The sequence below is a fragment of the Hordeum vulgare genome, chromosome 1H (genome assembly GCF_904849725.1).
Source record: "Hordeum vulgare subsp. vulgare chromosome 1H, MorexV3_pseudomolecules_assembly, whole genome shotgun sequence".
NCBI lineage: Eukaryota > Viridiplantae > Streptophyta > Magnoliopsida > Poales > Poaceae > Hordeum > Hordeum vulgare.
In genome coordinates this window covers 496638216-496660877 of record NC_058518.1, presented here as the reverse complement: position 1 = coordinate 496660877, position 22662 = coordinate 496638216, and the positions used below count along the sequence as shown (strand labels likewise).

Here is a 22662-nt window from a genome sequence, read left to right as displayed (position 1 = left end):
TTAGAAAAGAATTCATACTTCTATTTTTGAATGAATAATTAATTAATTGTATTAATGTATTCATTTCTTGATTGACTTGACGCGGAAAAATTAAGTGGACCTACTTAATTGCATACATATATAATCAACTATGTAGCTAATTAAATCAGTGACTTGATATCCAAATTGATTCGCCGCTCGGTGTTCAAATTGTATTTGCACTAATGTCTATGATAGTAGAGATTTTTTTGATACAATCAGAGATACACGGAATTATGTGTATAGTAATACAATCAGAGATACACACAATTATGAGTACAGTAATACAATCAGAGATACACGCAATTATGAGTATAATTTATTTGATTATACTACTATTAAGAAAACACTAATACCAGTATTGTTTCGCTTAAAAAATCGCATAATAATACAGAGTCGTAATATATTATTTTCTTGATTTTCTTGCCTAATTTGCAAGCACTGGCTTGAAGGCAATTTCTTTCACAAATCATAGAACCATATACGAGTAATAATGTGCTAAACACCCTAATTAATCACATAGCATTATTTCGGCAAGATATGCCTAATTCCCTTCTCAGACACTGTCATCCGGCTGACACACCGCTCGTGGCCGCATGATTAACGGGTCGAGCCGAATCGGGCAGCAAATGATTCCCGACCCGCCATCGCCAACGAAGCAAGCACCCAACGCAATCAACCGCGTTATATCCATCCATGTATGGAGGCCGCAGGCGACTTTTATAAAAGCCGCCTCCCCTCGCCGTTGCCGGACACTGCCAAAAAGCAGGGGCCGCCAACCTCCCCTCCGCTCTGCTCTGCTCTGTTCGCCATTGTCGTCCGGTGAAGCAATGGCGCGCTGTGGTGTCGCCGTTCTCTTGCCGATCCTGCTGGCCTGTGTCGCGGCGTCGGCTGCCGCGGGCGGTGCGGATCGGCAGCACCGGCGGGGGAGCGGGGCGTCGGCGCGGCTGCAGCTGGTGCCCGCCGCTCCGGGCGCGTCGCTGGCAGAGCGCGCGCAGGACGACCGGCACCGGCACGCCTACATCTCCGCGAGGCTGGCGTCGTCGTCGTCGTCGTCAAGCCGGCGCCGCGCGGCCGAGACGTCGACCGCCCCGATGCCCGAGGCGTCGGCGTTCGCGATGCCGCTGACGTCGGGCGCGTACACGGGCACGGGGCAGTACTTCGTGCAGTTCCGCGTGGGCACCCCCGCGCAGCCCTTCGTGCTCGTCGCCGACACCGGCAGCGACCTCACCTGGGTCAAGTGCCGCGGGCGCCGCGCGTCCTCGCCGGACGCGTCTCCGTTAGCGTCGCCGCGCGTGTTTCGGCCGGCCAACTCCAAGTCGTGGGCGCCCATCCCGTGCTCCTCCGACACGTGCAAGTCCTACGTCCCCTTCTCCCTCGCCAACTGCTCCGCCGGCACCACCCCGCCCGCCCCCTGCGGCTACGACTACAGGTCAGTACCATGTCACCACCATTGCCAACTTGCCAAAGTACTCTAGTCGCTCCTCCATTTTAGCTCGCTCTGGATCGTGGGACACGGTGGTTCGGTTCGGGGTGGCGCGGCAGCGGCAGCGGGCGCGCAGTAAGTGCGCGCTGTGGCTGGCCTGGTGACCCGGCTGCTGGGTGGGTGTCGCGCAGAGGTAAGGGCCATAAATTTGTTGCGGCCGTGGTGACTGTTGTCGCCTCGCCGTAGGCCATAGCCGAGCATCGCAGAGCAGAGGGCAGCATTCATTCGCGAAGCCCGGAGCTTTGCCCTGCCTGCTTCGGCTTTTGCGGCGTTCGTTACGGCGATTTACTGCCCGCGTAGCTGGACGAACGACGAGCTAGCATGTCCGAACGAGGTAGTAGGAGTACGAACAGAGCCAGTCGCGCCGATCGGCCTCCGCCGGCCCCGCTCGCTCTTCACCCCGCATTCATGGGGTGTTCACCAACTCCACTGTGGAGTCCAGCCACGTCCACTTTTCCTTGCATTTTTTCCCATCTCGTTCTGATCGTGAGGGTCGACGCACAGTCTCCGAGCCCGGACAGGCAGGGCGAGGCGGTCGCCGTATTTAATCGTTGGCGTCAGACGGCCGCGTCACCTTGTCTTGCGCGCCAGATTTGGATGCGGGAGCGCGCTCTGGGCGCCGCTGGTGGCACGCCGCGCGCACGTTGTCTACTCGGGTAAATCAGGCGGCGGCGCGGGCCGCGCGCACGCAGACAGCGACGATGCGCTGTCGTCGCTGCTCCGCCCGTTCCTACCATAAAAATATGGAGCAGGTTGCTTCGCAATGGTAGATGGCGCCGAACGGTGGGTCGAACTCTGGGGTGGCGCTCCATGTGCGCCTGCACGAACGTACGCACAGCTAGCTATGCTGCTGTTCGCCGGGAACGGTGATTAAAATTCAGAGAAAAAAAAGCATGAAGCGGGGACATGGAGTTTTATTTATTTTTGCTTCCGAGCACAAATGCTCCCGGGAGAACAGTGGAACAGTGATAAAATTTGACGAATGTTTTGTATGCCAGCAAAAATTCAGATCGAAATAACATTCGTGGAAATCCTTACGAACGAAACAAAATCGATGCTCCAAAAATGCTAGTTTTGAATACATTTTGGATTACTGATTTTGTTTTTTCGCCATGACTTGCATGGATATTATTCGTGCTGAATTTCGGTATGCATTTAAAACATCTGTTAAAGTTTATAAAAAAAAAGAATTTTCTGAATCGTTTTTTTTAAATTATTTTACTGTTCAGCCGGGGACATTTGTGATGGGGAGTAGAATAGGACTTTTGATGCAGGGCTTACTTACTCTGACCTGAACCACTCCTGCTGCTGGCTGCTCTGTCTTTGTTAAGACTGTTGAATTGTTCTTCCTGTCGTTCATACTTAGTACTACCGCTTGTTCCCTCGCAGTACTAACTGCAGTCTTGAAACTCATAATACTATTACTTCAAGTGGTAGCACCCTCAAGTTGACCAGGAGACTGTATCTGAACATTTGCCATGTTCGGCCACAAGCTTTTGGGTAACATGTCGATCCATCTGTCATCACCGATCGCTTTAGCGCCCGCTTTACAGTTAACGGCTAGGTTTGATTAGGGAAATGTATCATTCTGCAGCTCATTTAGGGTTCAACGCGCCGTATCTGAATCTCGGCCATGTTCCTTCGCGCTTATCCAACCCAGCTTTCTGCCAGCATATGATCTGTCACCGATCGATCTCGATCTCTAGCACCTGCTTTAGAGGCGATTAACACGAGTAGGTCCAATGCGTTGCTGTACTAATCCTAACTAAAAAAATGATTAGCTAGTCAGCTAGACATTGTACTCTCTTCTTTCTTGCCTACTATGGGGGCGCGCCTGCCTACCTAGCTCATGAGGTTGATTGACATTCATGTTGGTCCATCACTGTTCTTTGCCTAAAACAGACTGTGTCACCTGGCTGCTAAATTTTGTTGAGCTTGGCTAAATCGATTATCATGCACCCGACTGTTCTTATAGGTCCACCTAGGAATAAGTCTCCCTCCCTTTTGCTTTACAGTTCATGGACAAGACATGTTATCTTTCTAAATGATGATGATTCTGTTATCTGGAGCATATAGAAGATGAGTTGTACGTAGTAGTTACTTGCAAGCTGGTTCTGTCGTATGCCTTTCGCGCCACACGGTCCCCATGGTCACCACCACACCATCACTTGTAGTAAGCTGTAAGTACCATTTCAGAATTCAGATAAACACATTTGGCCCATGATCTCACCACCAAACAATCGTGCGTGTTCTAGCTGGAGTGGGTCAACTCGATCATAATGTGTTTCATTTTTCTTCCGCGTGCGCTGTGTTCTACTCTGTTCGAATCTCTGCATGTGCCGACCAACTGCTAACCCACCCAACTGATGATCTAACAGACAATCCAACTGACGTTGCTGATCTGATGGTGCGTGTGGCTTTCAGGTACAAGGACAAGTCGTCGGCCCGCGGCGTGGTGGGCACGGACGCGGCGACCATCGCGCTGTCCGGCTCCGGCTCGGACAGGAAGGCGAAGCTGCAGGAGGTGGTGCTGGGCTGCACCACCTCCTACGACGGCCAGAGCTTCCAGTCCTCGGACGGCGTGCTCAGCCTCGGCAACAGCAACATCTCATTCGCCTCCCGCGCTGCCGCGCGCTTCGGGGGCCGCTTCTCATACTGCCTCGTCGACCACCTCGCCCCGCGCAACGCCACCAGCTACCTCACGTTCGGCCCCGTTGGCGCCGCGCATTCGCCGTCCAGGACGCCGCTGCTGCTCGACGCCCAGGTGGCCCCGTTCTACGCCGTCACGGTCGACGCCGTGTCCGTCGCCGGGAAGGCGCTCAACATCCCTGCCGAGGTGTGGGACGTCAAGAAGAACGGGGGTGCCATCCTCGACTCCGGCACCAGCCTCACCATCCTCGCCACCCCGGCGTACAAGGCGGTGGTGGCTGCGCTGAGCAAGCAGCTGGCCAGAGTGCCGCGGGTGACCATGGACCCGTTCGAGTACTGCTACAACTGGACGGCCACGAGAAGGCCGCCGGCCGTCCCGAGGCTGGAGGTGCGGTTCGCCGGGTCGGCGCGGCTTCGGCCGCCGACCAAGAGCTACGTGATCGACGCGGCGCCCGGCGTCAAGTGCATCGGGCTGCAGGAGGGCGTGTGGCCCGGGGTGTCCGTCATCGGCAACATCCTGCAGCAGGAGCACCTCTGGGAGTTCGACCTCGCCAACCGCTGGCTTAGGTTTCAGGAGAGCCGTTGTGCACATTAATTAATTAATTAGGCAGCACTTAGTGGTCATTTCTTCTGGTTCCGTTTTCCTTGTTTCCCGTAAGGGTCTCGCTGATTCTGTAAGGCTCTCTGTCATAAGCAAGCGTTAATGAAATGCATGGGATGAAGGTACTATATGATACTCCCTCCGTTCCTAAATACAAGACCTTTTAGAAATTTCACTATAGACTAGATACGAATCAAAATAAGTGAATCTATATTCTAAAATATGACTACATACATCCGTGTGTAGTTCATAGTGAAATCTTTAAAAGGTCTTATCTCAAGTTACAAAAAGAATAGCATCGGTGCACCGTAAGAAATACTTCATCGTAAATTTGTTAGCGCGGAAGGACATTTCTTTAACAAAGAAAATACGTTAATATCACGAAGATGCCAAACACATTCAGCCTCTGCATCTATAAGATGTCACAAGACATACAAGATACACACAACCAAAAAAGAAAAGAAAAAAGAAAATCAAAAGAAAAAAAACAAAGGTCTCGTCACAGCGATCGAATCCTCTCAGCAGTGTGAAAGCGCATGATCATATTTGACAATGCTTATAAGTGAGAAATGAACAATCGTAATCCTATAATAAATAGTTATCTCAAAAACCCCATATGACTATACAGATATAATGACACAGATGTTTGAGAAAATATTGCATTACAAATCAAGAATAAAAATAACCATAATATTTGAAGAACAGGGGCAATAACTCACGTTGGTGAGGAATAATAATGTCCATTATACTATTTATTATATTTAATAAATATTTTAAAACTACATAATAAATCATATTTATTTTTATTCCTGTTTTTTTTTCATATGATTACTAACAATCAAATCTCGAAGAAACATTTTGCATAACATTTCCGCAACAACATGCGGGGAATTAACTAGTTACATAAATTCAAGAGGAAAATGTATTTAGTGTTTGGTTGTTCAGTTCCTTGGTTCTTCTTCGTAATGTTATTAGCAATGCGTGCCCCTTCCCAAATGTTCTTTTATTTCGAAAATAAGGTTGAAACCAACCGTGCCAATATTAATATGATGCACACAACCAATCACGTATATATCAATATCATGCATGGTAACAAAGTCAAAGCCATCAACAAACAGAGTACACAAACAGCTATGACGGAACTATTACAAAACTAGTAAAATGTCCGTGCATTGCTACAGGGTACAATCCATCTAAATAAATCAAACAAATAATTAAGATCATCTTCCAAGTCGAAACTCATTTCTTCCTCGCATGCCTCATATATTTTGGACATCAAACCGGCGCCTAGTAAGCTCCTTAAAATTCAACAGTCAGGACTCTCTCAAATCCAGACCATATGTAAGGAAGAAATGTGGTTGTCCAAACTATGCTCCATGTAATCTCCAACACGCGGTCTTAACACTAAAACCCCACCCCATGACACACCCTTCACTTTTCCTGCTGGACCCTTCCATCCTAGTCGATTTTCCCCGTAGCGTGAAATTTCTTGCTAGAGCCCTCTCCTTTAATATCAGATCATGCACACTGTACTTCCCCGTGTACCACCAAGAAGGAATCCTGCACAAAGTACCCTGCTCTCTGCCCTCATCCCCTTCCGTAGCAGCGCTACCGTCCTATGCCTTCAACCCACCCTACCCTAGCCGCATCCTTCGTTGGCTCAGTGTCCCCCTGTTCCCCGTCACCGTCGTCCTTTGGCAAATCACCAAATCATGTGGCATTACAACTTACTGTTGGGGAACGTCACTCACCAAGATCAATCTATGAAGACTAACATCTACGAGAGGGAGGAGTGGATCTACATATCCTTGTAGATCGCTAAGCGAAGCTTATATAACGCGGTGATGTAGTTGAACGTCTTCGCGATCCAATCACGATCCGTCCCGCAATCCCATCACGATCCATCCCGATCTAGTGCCGAACAGACGATACCTCCGCGTTCAATACACGTACAGCTCGATGACGATCTCCACCTTCGTGATCCAGCAAGCGAGGGTGGATAGGTCGATGAGTTCTTATTCAGCACGTCGACATGGCGGCCGTGGTGGTGGAGGTGTTCCGGCAGGGCTTCGCCAACCAATACCGAAACCGATCTACCAGAGAGAACTGATCTATGGGAGAGATAGGGCTGCGCCGTGGCATAGGTATGTTGCAGCCCTCTCTCCCCATCTCTCTCTCTCTCTCTCTCTCTCTCTCTCTATATATATATATATATATATATATATATATATATATAGGGGAAATGTAGAGGAGGGTTGCGCCCTAGGGTATTCCCCTAGGGGGCGGCGGCCAAGAGAGGGAGGGGCGGCGACCCATGGGGTGGCTTGCCACCCAAGTTAGGGTGGCGCCACCTCCTAGGGTTGGCCCTCCACCAGCCCAGCCGCATGGGACTTAGGTGGGGAGGTGTGCCCAGCCCACCAGGGGCTGCTGCGCATCCCTCATAGACCATGTGGCCCTTTTGGGGCTGGTGGCCCCTTCCGGTGGACCCCCGAAACCTTTTCGGTACCCCCGGTACGCTACCGGTGACGCCCGAACTTTTTTTGGTGACAACTGGAACTTCACATATATAAACCTTTACCTCCGGACCATTCTGGAGCACCTCGTGACATCCGGGATCTCATCCGAGACTTCGAACAAACTTTGGTCATCATCATTCATAACTCAACAATACCTAATCGTCACCAAACCTTAAGTGTGCAGACCCTACAGTTCGGGAACTATGCAGACATGATCAGAGACACTCTCCGGTCAATAACCAATAGCGGGACCTCGATGCCCATATTGGCTCCTACATATTCTACGAATATCTTTATCGGTCGAACCACAATGTCAAGGATTCAATCAATCTCGTATACTGTTCCTTTGTCCATATGTATGTTACTTGCCCGAGATTCGATCGTCGGTATCCCCATACCTAATTCAATCTCGTTACCGGCAAGTCACTTTACTCGTTCCGTAATATCCCATGACTAACTCCTTGGTCACATTGCTTGCAAGATCACTGTGATGTTGTATCACCGAGTGGGCCCAGAGATACCTCTCCGTCATGCGGAGTGACAAATTCCAGTCTCGGTTCACGCCAACCCAACAGACACCCTCAGAGATACATGTAGAGCACGTTTATAGTCATTCAGTTGCGTTGTGACGTTTGATACACAAAAGGCATTCCTCCGGTGTTCGTACTTGACATGCAGAAAACAATAGCAATAAACTGACACGATCACATTCTACGTTCATAGTTTGGGTCTTGTCCATCACATCATTCTCCTAATGATGTGATCACGTTATCAAATGACAACTCATGTCTATGGTCAGGAAACCTTGACCATCTTTGATCATCGAGCTAGTCCTTAGAGGCTCACTAGGAACAGTATGTTGTTTATGTATCCACACATGTATTTGAGTTTCCAATCAATACAATTATAGCATGGATAATAAAACATTATCATGAACAAGGAAATATAATAATAACTAATTTAATATTGCCACTAGGGCATATTTCCAACAGTCTCTCACTTGCACTAGAGTTAGTAATCTAATTCACATCACTATGTGATTCACACCCAATGAGTTTTGGAGTTTATCATGTTTTGCTTGTGAGAGAGGTTTTAGTCAACGGGTCTGAACCTTTTAGATCCATGTGTGCTTTACAAATCTCTATGTCATACTATAGATGCTGCTACCATGCTACATTTCAAACTATTCCAAAGGACTGTTCCATTATATGAATCCAGTCTGCTACTCACAGTCATCCAGATTGGCGTCAAAGCTTTCATAGATGTAACCCTTTACGACGAACCCTTTTATCACCTTAATAATTGAGAAACATTTCCTTAGTCCTCAAGTTACTAAGGATAATTTTGACCGTTGTCCATTGATTCATTCTTGGATCACTCTTGTACCCCTTGACAGGCTCATGGCAAGGCACACGTCAAGTGCGGTACACAACATGGCATATTATGGGGGCTACAGCTAAGGCATAGGGGAGGACCTTCGTTCTTTCTCTTTCTTCTGACGTGGTCGAGCTTTGAGTCTTACTCAAATTCACACCTTACAACACACTCAAGAACTCCTTCTTCGACTGATCCATTTTGAACTCCTTCAAAATCTTGTCAAGGTATGTATTCATTGGAAGTTTTATCAAGCGTCTTGAAATATCTCTATAGATCTTGGCGCTTAGTCTTCAAGTAGCTTAATCCAGGTTTTCCTTTGAAAAACTCCTTTCAAACAACCCTATATGATTTACAGAAATCCTACATCATTTCCAATCAACATTATGTCAACCACATATACTTATCAGAAATTGTATAGTGATCTCACTCACTTTCTTGGAAATACAAGTTTCTCATCAACTTTGTATAAATCCAAAAGCTTTGATCATCACATCAAAGTATATATTCCAACTCCAAGATGCTTGCTCCAATCCATAGAAGGATTGTTGGAGCTTGCATACTTGTTAGCATCCTTAGGAATGACAAAACCTTCTGGTTGTATCACATACAACCTTTTCCTCAAAGAAAATATCAAGGAAACAATGTTACGACATCTATCTGCAAGATTTCATAATCGAAAAATGTAGCAACTACTAACATAATTCCAACAGACTTTAGCATTACTACGAGTGAGAAAGTCTCATCGTAGTCAACTCCTTGAACTTGTCGGAAACCTCTTTGCGACATTTACCATCATCGTCTGTCTTCCTTTTAAAGATCCATTTGTACTTAATAGCCTTACAACCATCAAGTAGTTCTTCCAAAGTCAACACTTTGTTTTCATACATGGATCCTATCTCAGATTTCATGGCCTCCAGCCATTTGTCAGAATCCGGGCCCACCATCGCTTCTCCATAGCTTGTAGGTTCATTGTTGTCCAATAACATGACCTCCAAGACAGGTTTACCGTACCTCTTTGGAGCAGTACGTGTCCTTGTCGACCTACGAGGTTTAGTAGTAACTTGATTCGAAACTTCATGATCACCATCAACAGCTTCCACTTCAACTGATGTAGGCGCCACATGAACAACTTCATGCGCTCTTCTACTCACTTGTTGAAGTGAAGGTTCAAAAACCTCACCAAGTTCCACCATCCTCCCACTCAATTCTTTTGAGAGAAACTCTTTCTCGAGAAAGGACCTGTTTTTTCAGCAACAAACAGTTTGCTCTCGGATCTGAGATAGAGGGTCTACCCAACTAATTCCTTTGGGTATCCTATGAATATGCATTTATCTGCTTTGGGTTCAAGCTTATTAGGATGAAGCCTTTTGATATAAGCCCAAACATTAAGAAACAACATCTTAGATTTATCCAAACCATAGTTCATACGGTGCCATCTCAACGGAATTATGTGGTGCCCTATTAAAGTCAATGTGGTTTTCTCTAATGCCTAACCCCAAAACGATAGTGGTAATTCAACAAGAGACATCATAGTATGCATCATATCCAATAGGGCGCGGCTATGACGTTCGGACACACCATCACGCTATGGTGATCCAGGTGGCATGAGTTGCGAAACAATTTCCACATTGTATACCAAACTCGCAACTCAAATATTCATCTCTACGATCATATCATAGAAATTTCATCCTCTTGTCACGACGATCTTCAACTTCACTCTGAAATTGCTTGAACTTTTCAATAATTCAGACTCATGATTCATCAAGTAAATACACGTGTATCTACTCAAATCATCTTTGAAGTAATAACATAACGATATCCACAGCGTGCCTCAGCACTCATTGGACTGCAGACATCAAAATGTATTATTTCCAATAAGTCACTTGCTCGTTCCATCTCACTCGAAAACGAGGCCTTCAGTCATCTTGCTCATGTGGCATGATTTGCATGTCTCAAGTGATTCAAAATCAAGTGAGTCCAAAAGATCCATATGCATGGAGATTCTTCATGCGTTTACACCAATAGGCATGGTTCGCATGTCCCTAACGATTCAGAAACAAGTGAGTCCAAAGATCCATCAGCATGGAGCTTCTTCATGCGTTTTATACCAATATGACTTAAGTGGCAGCGCCACAAGTAAGTGGTACTATCATTACTACTTTGTATCTTTTGGCATCAATATTATGAACATGTGTATCGCTATGATCAAGATTCAATAAACCATTCATATTAGGTGCATGACCATTGAAGGTATTATTCAAGTAAAGGGAGTAACCATTACTCTCTTTTAAATGAACAATCGTATTGCAATAAACACGATCCAATCATGTTCATGCTCAATGCAAACACCAAACAACATTTAGGTTTGACACTAATCCCGAAGGTACTCAGAGCGTGCGATGGTGATCACATCAACCTTGGAAACACTTCCAACACACATCGTCACCTCGCCTTTAGCTAGTCTCCGTCTATTCCGTAGCTTTTATTTCGAGTTACTAACATTTAAAAACTGGACTGTCATCTCATACCCACGTGCTACTAGGAGTACTAGTAAGATGCACATCAATAACATGTATATCTAATATACTTCTATTGACGTTGCCAGCCTTCTTATCTACCAAGTATCTAGGGAAGTTCCACCTTAGTGATCATTCTCTAATCATAGAAGCACATAGTCTTGGGTTTGGATTCAACCTTGGGTTTCTTCATTGGAGCGATAACTGACCTGTCATTCTTGAAGTTTCCCTTCTTTACTTTGCCCTTCTTCAAACTAGTGGTTTTACTACCCATCAACACTTGATGCTCCTTATTGATTTCTACCTTCGAGGTGTCAAACATTACGAATAGCTCAGGGATCATCTTCTCCATCCCTGGTATGCTATAGTTCATCACGGTGTCAAACATTAAGATTAGAGCTTCACCAAGGCTGGAGGAGGATGTTGTTTCTTGGGCGTCTGCAAAGCTGGGGGTGTTCACAGTGAAATCTGCCTATATGTTTGCGTTCGAGGAGTCCAACAGAGAGTTTACAGTCTCTTCGAGTACGACGGCTGATGGGAGCAGAAGCTGATGGAAGTATATATGGAGCTGCAATGTGCCACCAACAGTGAAAAACATCGCTTGGAGATTGTGGATTGATTCTCTACTGGCCTAGAGGAACAAGCACAAGATTCGGTTAGAAGTGACAAACAATTGTCTAGTTTGTGATATGGAGGAGGAGGATAACTTCCATCCTTTCGTTAAATGCCAGTTTGTAAGTGACCTCTACCTTTCAATGACTGAAGCATGGGAACTTCCAGCATTGGAAATGATGGAAGGAATTGGGAAGGAGCAGTTGCTTCATGTTCTCGCCCCACTGTCCGAATTTCAGAGGGGTTTGGTATTGCTAATTTTTTGGAGAAGTTGGTATGTACGCAATCACGTGGTGCACTCTAAACCTGCTCCGCCGTTGATGGTCTTGATACGTCCATTTTGCATCATGCTTTCATGTTGATATTTATCGCTTTATGGGCTGTTATATTACTTTGTGGTACCATACTTATGCCTTTTCTCTCTTATTTTGCAAGGTTTATTTGAAGAGGGAGAATACCGGCAGCTGGAATTCCGGACTGGAAAAGGAGCAAGTCTGAGTCCTCTATTCTGCACAACTCCAAATGCCGTGAAAATCAACGTTGATTTTTTCGGGAATATATAAAAAATACTGGGCGAAAGAAGTACGAGAGGGGAGCTACCACGGACCCACAAGCCTGGTAGCCGCCACCCCCCTGGTGGCGGCTACACGGCTTGTGGGCTCCCTGACGGCCCACTGTCCCCCTCTTTTGCTATATGAAGGGTTTTGTTCCAGAAAAAATCAAGGAGGAGCTTTTTCGTGGTTTCGCCGCCGCCACGAGGCGGAACTTGAGCAGATCCAATCCAGAGCTCCGGCAGGACGATCCTGCCGGGGAAACTTCCCTCCCGGAGGGGGAAATCATCGCCATCATCATCACCAACACTCCTCTCGTCGCAGGGGAGTCATCTCCATCAACATCTGCATCAGCACCATCTCCTCTCCAATCCCTAGTTCATCTCTTGTAACCAATCTCCGTCTCGCGACTCCGATTGGTACTTGTAAGGTTGCTAGTAGTGTTGATTACTCTTTGTAGTTGATGCTAGTTGGACTACTTTGTGGAAGAGTTTATGTTCAGATCCTTGATGCTATTGATTACACCTCTGATCATGATTATGATTATGATTATGCTTTGTGAGTAGTTACTTTTGTTCCTGAGGACATGGGATAAGTCATGCTGATAATAGTCATGTGAATTTGGTATTCGTTCGGTATTTTGATATGCTGTATGTTGTCTTTTCCTCTAGTGGTGTTATGTGAACGTTGACTACATAACACTTCACCATATTTGGGCCTAGAGGAAGGCATTGGGGAGTAGTAAGTAGATGATGGGTTGCTAGGGTGACAGAAGCTTAAACCCCAGTCTATGCGTTGCTTCGTAAGGGGCTGATTTGGATCCACTAGTTTAATGCTATGGTTAGACGTTGTCTTAATTCTTCTTTCGTAGTTGCGGATGCTTGCGAGAGGGGTTAATCATAAGTGTGATGCTTGTCCAAGTAAGGGTAGTACCCAAGCGCCGGTCCACCCACATATCAAACTATCAAAGTAACGAATGCGAATCACATGAATATGATGAAACTAGCATGACAAAAATTCCCGTGTGTCCTCGGGAGCGTTTTTCCTCCTATAAGACTTTGTTCAGGCTTGTCCCTTGCTACAAAAGGGATTGGGCCACTTGCTGCACCGTTGCTACTACTTGTTACTTGTTACTTTTTGCTTGCTACGTTTCACCTTGCTACACCATCACTTGTTACCGCTACTTTCAGTGCTTGCAGTTATTACCTTGCTGAAAACGGTTTATCAGAGCCTTCTACTCCTCGTTGGGTTCGACACTCTTACTTATCGAAAGGACTACGATTGATACCTATACTTGTGGGTCATCAAGACTCTTTTCGGGCGCCGTTGCAGGAGAGTGAAGCGCCTTTGGTAAGTGGAATTTGGTAAGGAAACATTTATATACTGTGCGAAAATTTATTGTCACTTGTCACTATGGAAACTGTTCCTTTTAGGAATTTGTTCGGGGTATCTTCACCATGAACGGAAGCACGAGGAGTTGTTCCTCAACCTGAGGTACCTACTGAAAATATCTTTTATGAAATTCTTTCGGATATGCTTGAGAAACTGCTGGCTAATCCTTTTACAGGAGATGGATCTTCACATCCAGACTTGCATCTGATCTATGTAGATGAAGTTTGTGGTTTATTTAAGCTTGCAGGTTTGCCCGAGGATGAGGTAAATAAGAAAGTCTTTCCTTTATCTTTGAAGGATAAGGCATTGACATGGTATAGGCTATGTGATGATACTGGATCATGGGACTACAATCGGTTGAAATTGAAATTTCATCAAAAGTTCTATCCTATGCATTTAGTACATCGTGATCGGAATTATATTTATAACTATTTGCCTCGTGACAGGGAAAGCATAGCTCAAGCTTGGGGGAGGCTTAAATCAATGTTATATTCATGCCCCAATCATGAGCTCTCGGGAGAAATTATCACTCAAAACTTTTATGCTCGGCTTTCTCATATAGATCGTACCATGCTTGACACTTCTTGTACCGGTTCTTTTATGAAGAAGGATATTGACCACAAGTGGAATTTATTGGAAAGAATCAAATGTAACTCTGAAGATTGGGAGCTGGAAGAAGGTAAGGAGTCAGGTATGAATTTCCAGTTTGATTGCGTTAAATCTTTTGTTGAAAGAAACACTTCTAGAGATTTTAGCGCTAAGTATGGACTTGACTCTGAGATAGTGGCTTCTCTATGTGAATCTTTTGCTGCTCATGTTGATCTTCCCAAAGAGAAGTGGTTTAAATATCATCCCCCTGTAGAAGTCAACATAGCTAAACCCAATCTAGTTGAGGAGAAAGTCATTGCTTTTAGCGATCCTATTGTTCCTTTTGCCTACGCTGAGAAACCACCTTACCCTGCTAGGAAAAAGGATTATTCTAAAGCTCCAACGGTGATATGTAGGGGTTACATTAGACCACTTGCACCCCCTGAGGAAATTAGAGTTGAACCTACCGTTGCTATTATCAAAGATCTCTTAGCCGAAGACATAGACGGGCATGTTATCAAATTCTGTGACGACTCCGCTAGAATTGCTAAACCTCACGCAAAAGACAAATACGGACATGTAGTTGGCCTGCCCATTGTTTCTGTCAAGATAGGAGATCATTGTTACCATGGTTTATGTGATATGGGTGCTAGTGTTAGTGCAATACCCCGTTCCCTATATGATGAAATCAAAGATGAGATTGCACCTGCTGAGTTAGAACCCATTGATGTCACTATTACGCTAGCTAATAGAGACACTATCTGCCCTCTGGGAATTGTGAGAGACGTAGAAGTCCTGTGTGGTAAGACGAAGTATGCTACTGATTTCCTCGTCCTTGCTACTGCACAAGATAGCTTTTGTCCCATCATATTTGGTAGACCCTTTCTCAACACTGTCAATGCTCACATTGATTGCGTTAAGCAGACGATCACTGTTAGTTTCGAGGGTGTGTCTCATGAATTTAACTTCTCCAAGTTTGGAAGACAACCCCATGAAAAAGAGTCGTCTGGTAGGGATGAAATCATTGCTCTTGCCTCTATTGCCGTACCTCCTACGGATCCTTTAGAGCAATATCTGCTTGAGCATGAAAATGATATGCATATGGATGAAAGAGATGAGATAGATAAAATTGTCTTAGAGCAATATCCTATTCTCAAGAATAATCTGCCTGTTGAGCTGCTTGGGGATCCTCCCCCACCGAAGGGTGATCCTGTGTTCGAGCTTAAACAGATGCCTATCTTGATGAGAAGGAGATATATCCTGTTATTATTAGTGCTCTCCTCTCGAATCACGAAGAGAAGAAGTTACTAAAAACTTCGAGGAAGCACCGTGCGGCTATTGGATATACTCTTGATGATCTTAAGGGTATTAGTCCCACTCTATGTCAGCACAAGATTAAAACTGATCCTGACTTTAAACCAGTTGCTGGTCATCAAAGGAGATTAAATCCTGAGATGAAAGAGGTCGTGAGAAAAGAAATATTGAAGCTTCTGGAAGCAGGAATCATTTATCCCGTTGCTCATAGTGATTGGGTAAGTCCAGTACATTGCGTACCTTAGAAGGGAGGTATCACCGTCGTTCCTAATGATAAGAATGAATTAATCCCACAAAGGATTATTACTGGCTATAGGATGGTGATAGACTTCCGAAAACTGAACAAGGCAACCAGGAAAGACCATTATCCTTTGCCGTTTATCGACCAAATGCTAGAAAGGTTATCTAAACACACACACTTCTGCTTTCTAGACGGTTATTCAGGTTTCTCGCAAATACCTGTTGCACAATCTGATCAGGAGAAAACCACTTTCACCTGCCCCTTTGGTACCTTTGCTTATAGACGTATTCCTTTTGGCTTATGCAATGCACCTGCCACCTTTCAAAGATGTATGATGGCTATATTCCGTGACTTTTGTGAAAAGATTGTCGAGGTTTTCATGGATGACTTCTCCGTTTACGGGTCTTCCTTTGATGATTGCCTCAGCAACCTTGATCGAGTCTTACAGAGATGCAAAGATACCAACCTCGTCTTGAATTGGGAGAAGTGCCACTTTATGGTTCATGAAGGCATCGTCTTAGGACATAAAATTTCTGAAAGAGGCATTGAAGTTGATAAGGCTAAGGTTGATGCAATTGAGAAAATGCCTTGTCCCACAGAAATCAGAGGTATACGAAGTTTCCTAGGTCATGTTGGTTTCTATAGAAGGTTCATTAAAGACTTCTCTAAGATTTCTAGGCCTCTTACCAACCTCTTGCAGAAGGATGTTCCTTTTGTTTTTGATGAGGATTGTGAGGAAGCTTTCGAAATACTTAAGTAGGCCTTGAAAACCGCACCTATTGTTCAACCACCTGACTGGAACTTGCCCTTTGAAATCATGTGCGACGCTAGTGATTATGTTGTTGGTGTTGTTCTAGGACAAAGAGTTGACAAGAAGTTGAATGTTACTCACTACGCTAGTAAAACTCTAGACAGTGCCCAAAGAAACTATGCCACTACGGAAAAGGAGTTTTTAGCAGTCGTGTTTGCATGTGAAAAGTTCAGATCTTATATAGTTGACTCCAAAGTCACTATTCACTCTGATCATGCTGCTATTAAGTACCTTATGGAGAAGAAGGACGCTAAGCCTAGGCTAATCAGATGGGTTCTCCTGCTACAGGAATTTGATTTGCACGTTGTTGACCGAAAGGGTGCTGATAACCCTATAGCAGATAACTTGTCCAGGCTAGAGAATGTCCTTGATGACCCACGACCTATTGATGACAGCTTTCCTGATGAGCAATTAAATGTCATCCGCACTTCACATAGTGCACCGTGGTATGCTGATTACGCAAACTATATCGTAGCCAAATACATACCACCCAGTTTCACATACGAGCAAAAGAAGAAATTCTTCTTTGATTTGAGACACTACTTTTGGGATGATCCTCACCTTTATAAGGAAGGAGTAGATGGTGTTATTAGACGTTGTGTGCCTGAACATGAACAGGGACAGATCCTGCAGAAGTGTCATTCCGAAGCCTACAGAGGACACCATGCTGCAGATAGAACTTCTCATAAGGTATTGCAATCAGGTTTCTATTGGCCCACTCTCTTCAAGGATGCCCGTAAGTTTGTCTTGTCTTGTGACGAATGCCAAACAATAGGGAACATGAGTAAGCGTTAGGAAATGCCTATGAATTATTCACTTGTCATTGAACCGTTTGATGTCTGGGGCTTTGATTATATGGGACCCTTCCCGAGTTTCAATGGGTACACTCACATCTTAGTTGCTGTGGAGTATGTCACTAAGTGGGTAGAAGCTATCCCCACTAGAAATGCTGATCACCACACCTCCATTAAGATGCTTAAAGAAGTCATTTTCCCAAGATTTGGAGTCCCTAGATATCTGATGACTGATGGCGGTTCAGACTTCATTCATGGTGTTTTCCGCAAGATGCTCGCTAAGTACGATGTCAACCATAGAGTTGCATCTCCTTATCATCCTCAGTCTAGTGGTCAAGTGGAGTTGAGTAATAGGGAGATCAAATTGATCTTACAAAAGACTGTCAATAGATCTCGAAAGAATTGGTCTAGCAAACTTGACGATGCACTATGGGCTTATAGGACTGCTTATAAGAATCCCATGGGCATGTCGCCGTATAAAATGGTTTACGGTAAGGCCTGTCATTTACCTCTTGAGCTGGAACACAAAGCTTATTGGGCAATCAAAGAGCTCAACTTTGATTTCAAACTTGCCGGTGAGAAGCGGTTGTTTGATATCAGCTCATTAGATGAATGGAGAGCCCAGGCATATGAGAATGCCAAGTTGTTCAAGGAAAAAAGTTAAGAGATGGCACGATAAAAGGATACAGAAACGAGAGTTCAATGTAGGTGATTATGTCGTGCTATACAATTCTTGCTTAAGATTCTTCGCAGGCAAGCTTCTCCCTAAATGGGAAGTTCCTTACGTTGTCGAGGAAGTATATTGTTCCGGTGCCATCAAATTCAATAACACAGAAGGAAATTTTCCTAGAGTGATAAATGGGCAAAGAATCAAGCATTACATCTCTGGTACTCCCATAAATGTTGAGACCAATATCATCAATATCATAACTCTAGAGGAGTACATAAGGGATGTTTATCAGCCTGTTTCAGACCCTGAAAACGAAGATGTATCTGTTTCGGTAAGTAATTGGACTCCGAAGCTTTTCCAATAGGAAATTTCCTCCGTTTTGGAATTTTTGGAAAATTAGAAAAATAAAAAGCAGTCCGGAGAGCGCAGGAGGTGGCCACAAGCTTGGTAGCCGCCACCTACCCCCTAGCGACGGCTACAGGGCTTGTGGGTACCTCGTGTGCCTCCCGGATTCCATTTTCTTGCGGAGCACTCCTTCTGGTCCAGAAAAAATCATTATATATACGCCCGAGGGTTTTGATCTCCGTATCGCGCAGTTTTCCTCTGTTTCCTTTCGAGCCTATTTCTGTGGCAGATCTAGATCATCATGACTTCCCCAAACGCTCCTAAGGACAAGATCTTCGAGAAGGTCATCAATACCTATCTCACGGAAGTGCTGAAACACCCTCAATCTATCAAGATGAGCGAGGGGATGTTGCACATCCGTGATGTTGAGGGGCCTAAGAAGACCGGAAGCGTGGAGACGAGGCTCGAAGCAATGGAGCAACAAGTCTTCGAGTGCCAAGGGATGGTGGAGCGTGGACTCAACGCCAACCACATGATGATCACGGAGTTCACCAGCAGTCACAAGATGGATGCCATTGACATTGGGAAGCACCTCTCCAGGCTCTATGACAGGGTTGATCAACTTCAGGGCCAGATCTATGACCTGCAGAACCAAAACTGTGAGTATGAGTATAGATTTAAATCAATAAGGTTGGATGCAGATTTGAGGATCCCGGCGACTCGTTCATCCTGCCATGATGGAGCTCATATGCCTTGGAAGACGGAGGATCAGACTACTCCAACAACTCCACCACCATCACCACCAAAGGAAGACAACTAAGCATTGGTATGGGCAATCCCCTTGGCTTTTGCCAAGCTTGGGGGAGTTGCCCTGGTATCGTATCACCATTATATCTTTTGCTTTTACCTTTCTTTTAGTTCTTTCCTTTTCAGTTTTTATTTCTTCTCTTAGTGGAATAAGTCTTTATGTTTAGTTTCAGTCTTTTGCTTTGTGTCTCCCCCGATGTATTCGAGCTTGCGAGCTATATAATAAAGAGTATCTTAGTCAAGGGCTTTGTTTTGTGCCGTGATCAAAAGAATGAAAAGAACGATAGCATGAAAGATCATGAGATGATCTTATGGAAAGTGATAGCTTCACATATGACAAGTATGATGATTGAAACTTGTTGAGAATAAATCAACATAGACCTCAGTCATTGTTGCAATTAATAAGAAGTAATAAGGAAAGGGAGGCTCACATATAAATATATCATCTTAGACACTTTCTATAATTGTGAGCACTCACCAAACTATTACATGCTTAGAAGTAGATGTTGGACAAGGAAGACAACATAATGAATTATGTTTGCTTGGTTCCAAACAATGTTATATGATTAGAGACCCCTTAGCATGTGACGATTGCTTCCACCTCATATTAGCCCAAAACTCCCGCACCAAGTAGAGATACTACTTGTGCATCCATAAACCTTCAACCTAGTTTTGCCATGAGAGTCCACCATACCTACCTATGGATTGAATAAGATCCCTCAAGTAAGTTGTCATCGGTGCAAGCAATAAAAATTGCTCTCTAATATGTACGATCTATTAGTGTGTGCAAAATAAGCTTTGTACGAACCTGTGATGAGGAAGACATAAAAGCGACAGACTGCATAATAAATTTCTTTATCACAGGAGGCAATATAAAGTGACGTTCCTCCACACTAAGAGGACACACATCCAAACCTCAAAAGTGCATGACAACCTCTGCTTCCCTCTGCGAAGGGCCTATCTTGTACCTTTACTTTTTGCCCTTGTAAGAGTCATGGTGATCTTCACCAATTCCCTATTTTTCCTTTGTCTTGGCTACGTCACATGCTTGTGAAAGATCTATATTCATATATCAACTTGGAGATGAGTACTTATGCTTTATTATTGTTGACTTTACCCTTGAGGTAAATGGTTGGGAGGCAAAACTATAAGCCCCTATCTTCCTCTGTGTCCAGCTGAAACTTTGATCCCATGAGTACCACGTGAGTTGTAACAATTGTGGAAAACAAAAGAGATGATTGAGTATGTGGGTTTGCTTTACAAGCTCTTATTTGACTCTTTCTGATATTATGATAAATTGCAATTGCTTCAATGACTATGGACTGTTGTTGGTTACTTCTCGGTAAGGTTTTTGCTTTATACTTTGCTTTGTGAAGGAATTGTTACTTTCCCATAAGAATCTTTATGATGTATTGCTGTTCTATGTGTGATCATGATGCCCTCATGTCCGTATTATGTTTTATCGACAGCTTCGTCCCTAAACATGTGGATATGTTTATGGAACTTGGTTTTCGCTTGAGGACAAGCAAGGTCTAAGCTTGGGGAGTTGATACGTCCATTTTGCATCATGCTTTGATGTTGATATTTATCGCTTTATGGGCTGTTATATTACTTTGTGGTACCATACTTATGCCTTTTCTCTCTTATTTTGCAAGGTTTATTTGAAGAGGGAGAATACCGGCAGCTGGAATTCTGGACTGGAAAAGGAGCAAGTCCGAGTCCTCTATTCTGCACAACTCCAAATGCCTTGAAAATCAACGTGGAATTTTTTGGGAATATATAAAAAATACAGGGCGAAATAAGTACCAGAGGGGAGCTACCAGGGCCCCACAAGCCTGGTAGCCGCCACCCCCTGGTGGCCGCTACAGGGCTTGTGGGCTCCCTGACGGCCCACTGGCCCCCCTCTTTTGCTATATGAAGGGTTTCGTTCCAGAAAAAATCAAGGATGAGCTTTTTCGTGGTTTCGCCGCCGCCACGAGGTGGAACTTGAGCAGATCCAATCTAGAGCTCCGGCAGGACGATCCTACCGGGGAAACTTCCCTCCCGGAGGGGGAAATCGTCGCCATCATCATCACCAACACTCCTCTCGTCAGAGGGGAGTCATCTCCATCAACATCTTCATCAGCACCATCTCCTCTCCAATCCCTAGTTCATCTCTTGTAACCAATCTCCGTCTCGCGACTCCGATTGGTACATGTAAGGTTGCTAGTAGTGTTGATTACTCTTTGTAGTTGATGCTAGTTGGATTACTTGGTGGAAGAGTTTATGTTCAGATCCTTGATGCTATTCATTACACCTCTGATCATGATTATGATTATGCTTTGTGAGTAGTTACTTTTGTTCCTGAGGACATGGGATAAGTCATGTGAATTTGGTATTCGTTCGGTATTTTGATATGCTGTATGTTGTCTTTTCCTCTAGTGGTGTTATGTGAACATCGACTACATAACACTTCACCATATTTGGGCCTAGAGGAAGGCATTGGGGAGTAGTAAGTAGATGATGGGTTGCTAGAGTGACAGAAGCTTAAACCCTAGTCTTTGCGTTGCTTCGTAAGGGGCTGATTTGGATCCACTAGTTTAATGCTATGGTTAGACGTTGTCTTAATTCTTCTTTCGTAGTTGCGGATGCTTGCGAGAGGGGTTAATCATAAGTGGGATGCTTGTCCAAGTAAGGGAAGTACACAAGCGCTGGTCCACCCACATATCAAACTATCAAAGTAACGAACGTGAATCACATGAACATGATGAAACTAGCATGACAGAAATTCCCGTGTGTCCTCGGGAGCGTTTTTCCTCCTATAAGACTTTGTTCAGGATTGTCCCTTGCTACAAAAGGGATTGGGCCACTTGCTGCACCATTGCTACTACTTTTTACTTGTTACTTTTCGCTTGCTACGTTTCACCTTGCTACACCATCACTTGTTACCGCTACTTTCAGTGCTTGCAGTTATTACCTTGCTGAAAACTGTTTATCAGAGCCTTCTGCTCCTCGTTGGGTTCGACACTCTTACTTTGCGAAAGGACTACGATTGTTCCCTATACTTGTGGGTCATCAGGTCTCGATGAGGTTCCTGCAGGATTATGTTGCGGCTTTATCAAGCATTAGTGATGGCTCATCTCAGGATCTGATCAAAGGGAAACAGAGTTTATGTTTTAGCAAAGCTCCAACTAAACGAGTTGGAGAGATTCTTCCTGCAGTCCCTTGGAAACCACCCCCGATAGGTTGGGTTTAACTGAATACAGATGGCTCTTACTCGGAAGATGGTGTTGTAGGCGCATGTATGATCGTAAGGGACTAACTCGGGGCGATTGTGTTCTCCTCTTGCAGAACCCTTTTCCCTTGCAGAGATGCACTCGAGGCTGAACTGTATG

The 22662-nt window shown here is 44.7% G+C and overlaps 1 protein-coding gene across 1 annotated transcript; it reads left to right on the top strand.

Annotated features, from left to right (window-relative positions):
* The first annotated feature begins 442 nt into the window (after positions 1–442).
* Positions 443–4882, top strand: LOC123449785 (aspartic proteinase NANA, chloroplast-like). The gene is made up of 2 exons (XM_045127121.1): positions 443–1450; positions 3929–4882. The coding sequence occupies exons 1-2, from the start codon at positions 615–617 to the stop codon at positions 4746–4748; spliced, it is 1656 nt and encodes a 551-aa protein (XP_044983056.1). The 5' UTR covers positions 443–614; the 3' UTR covers positions 4749–4882.
* Positions 4883–22662: the final 17780 nt, after the last annotated feature.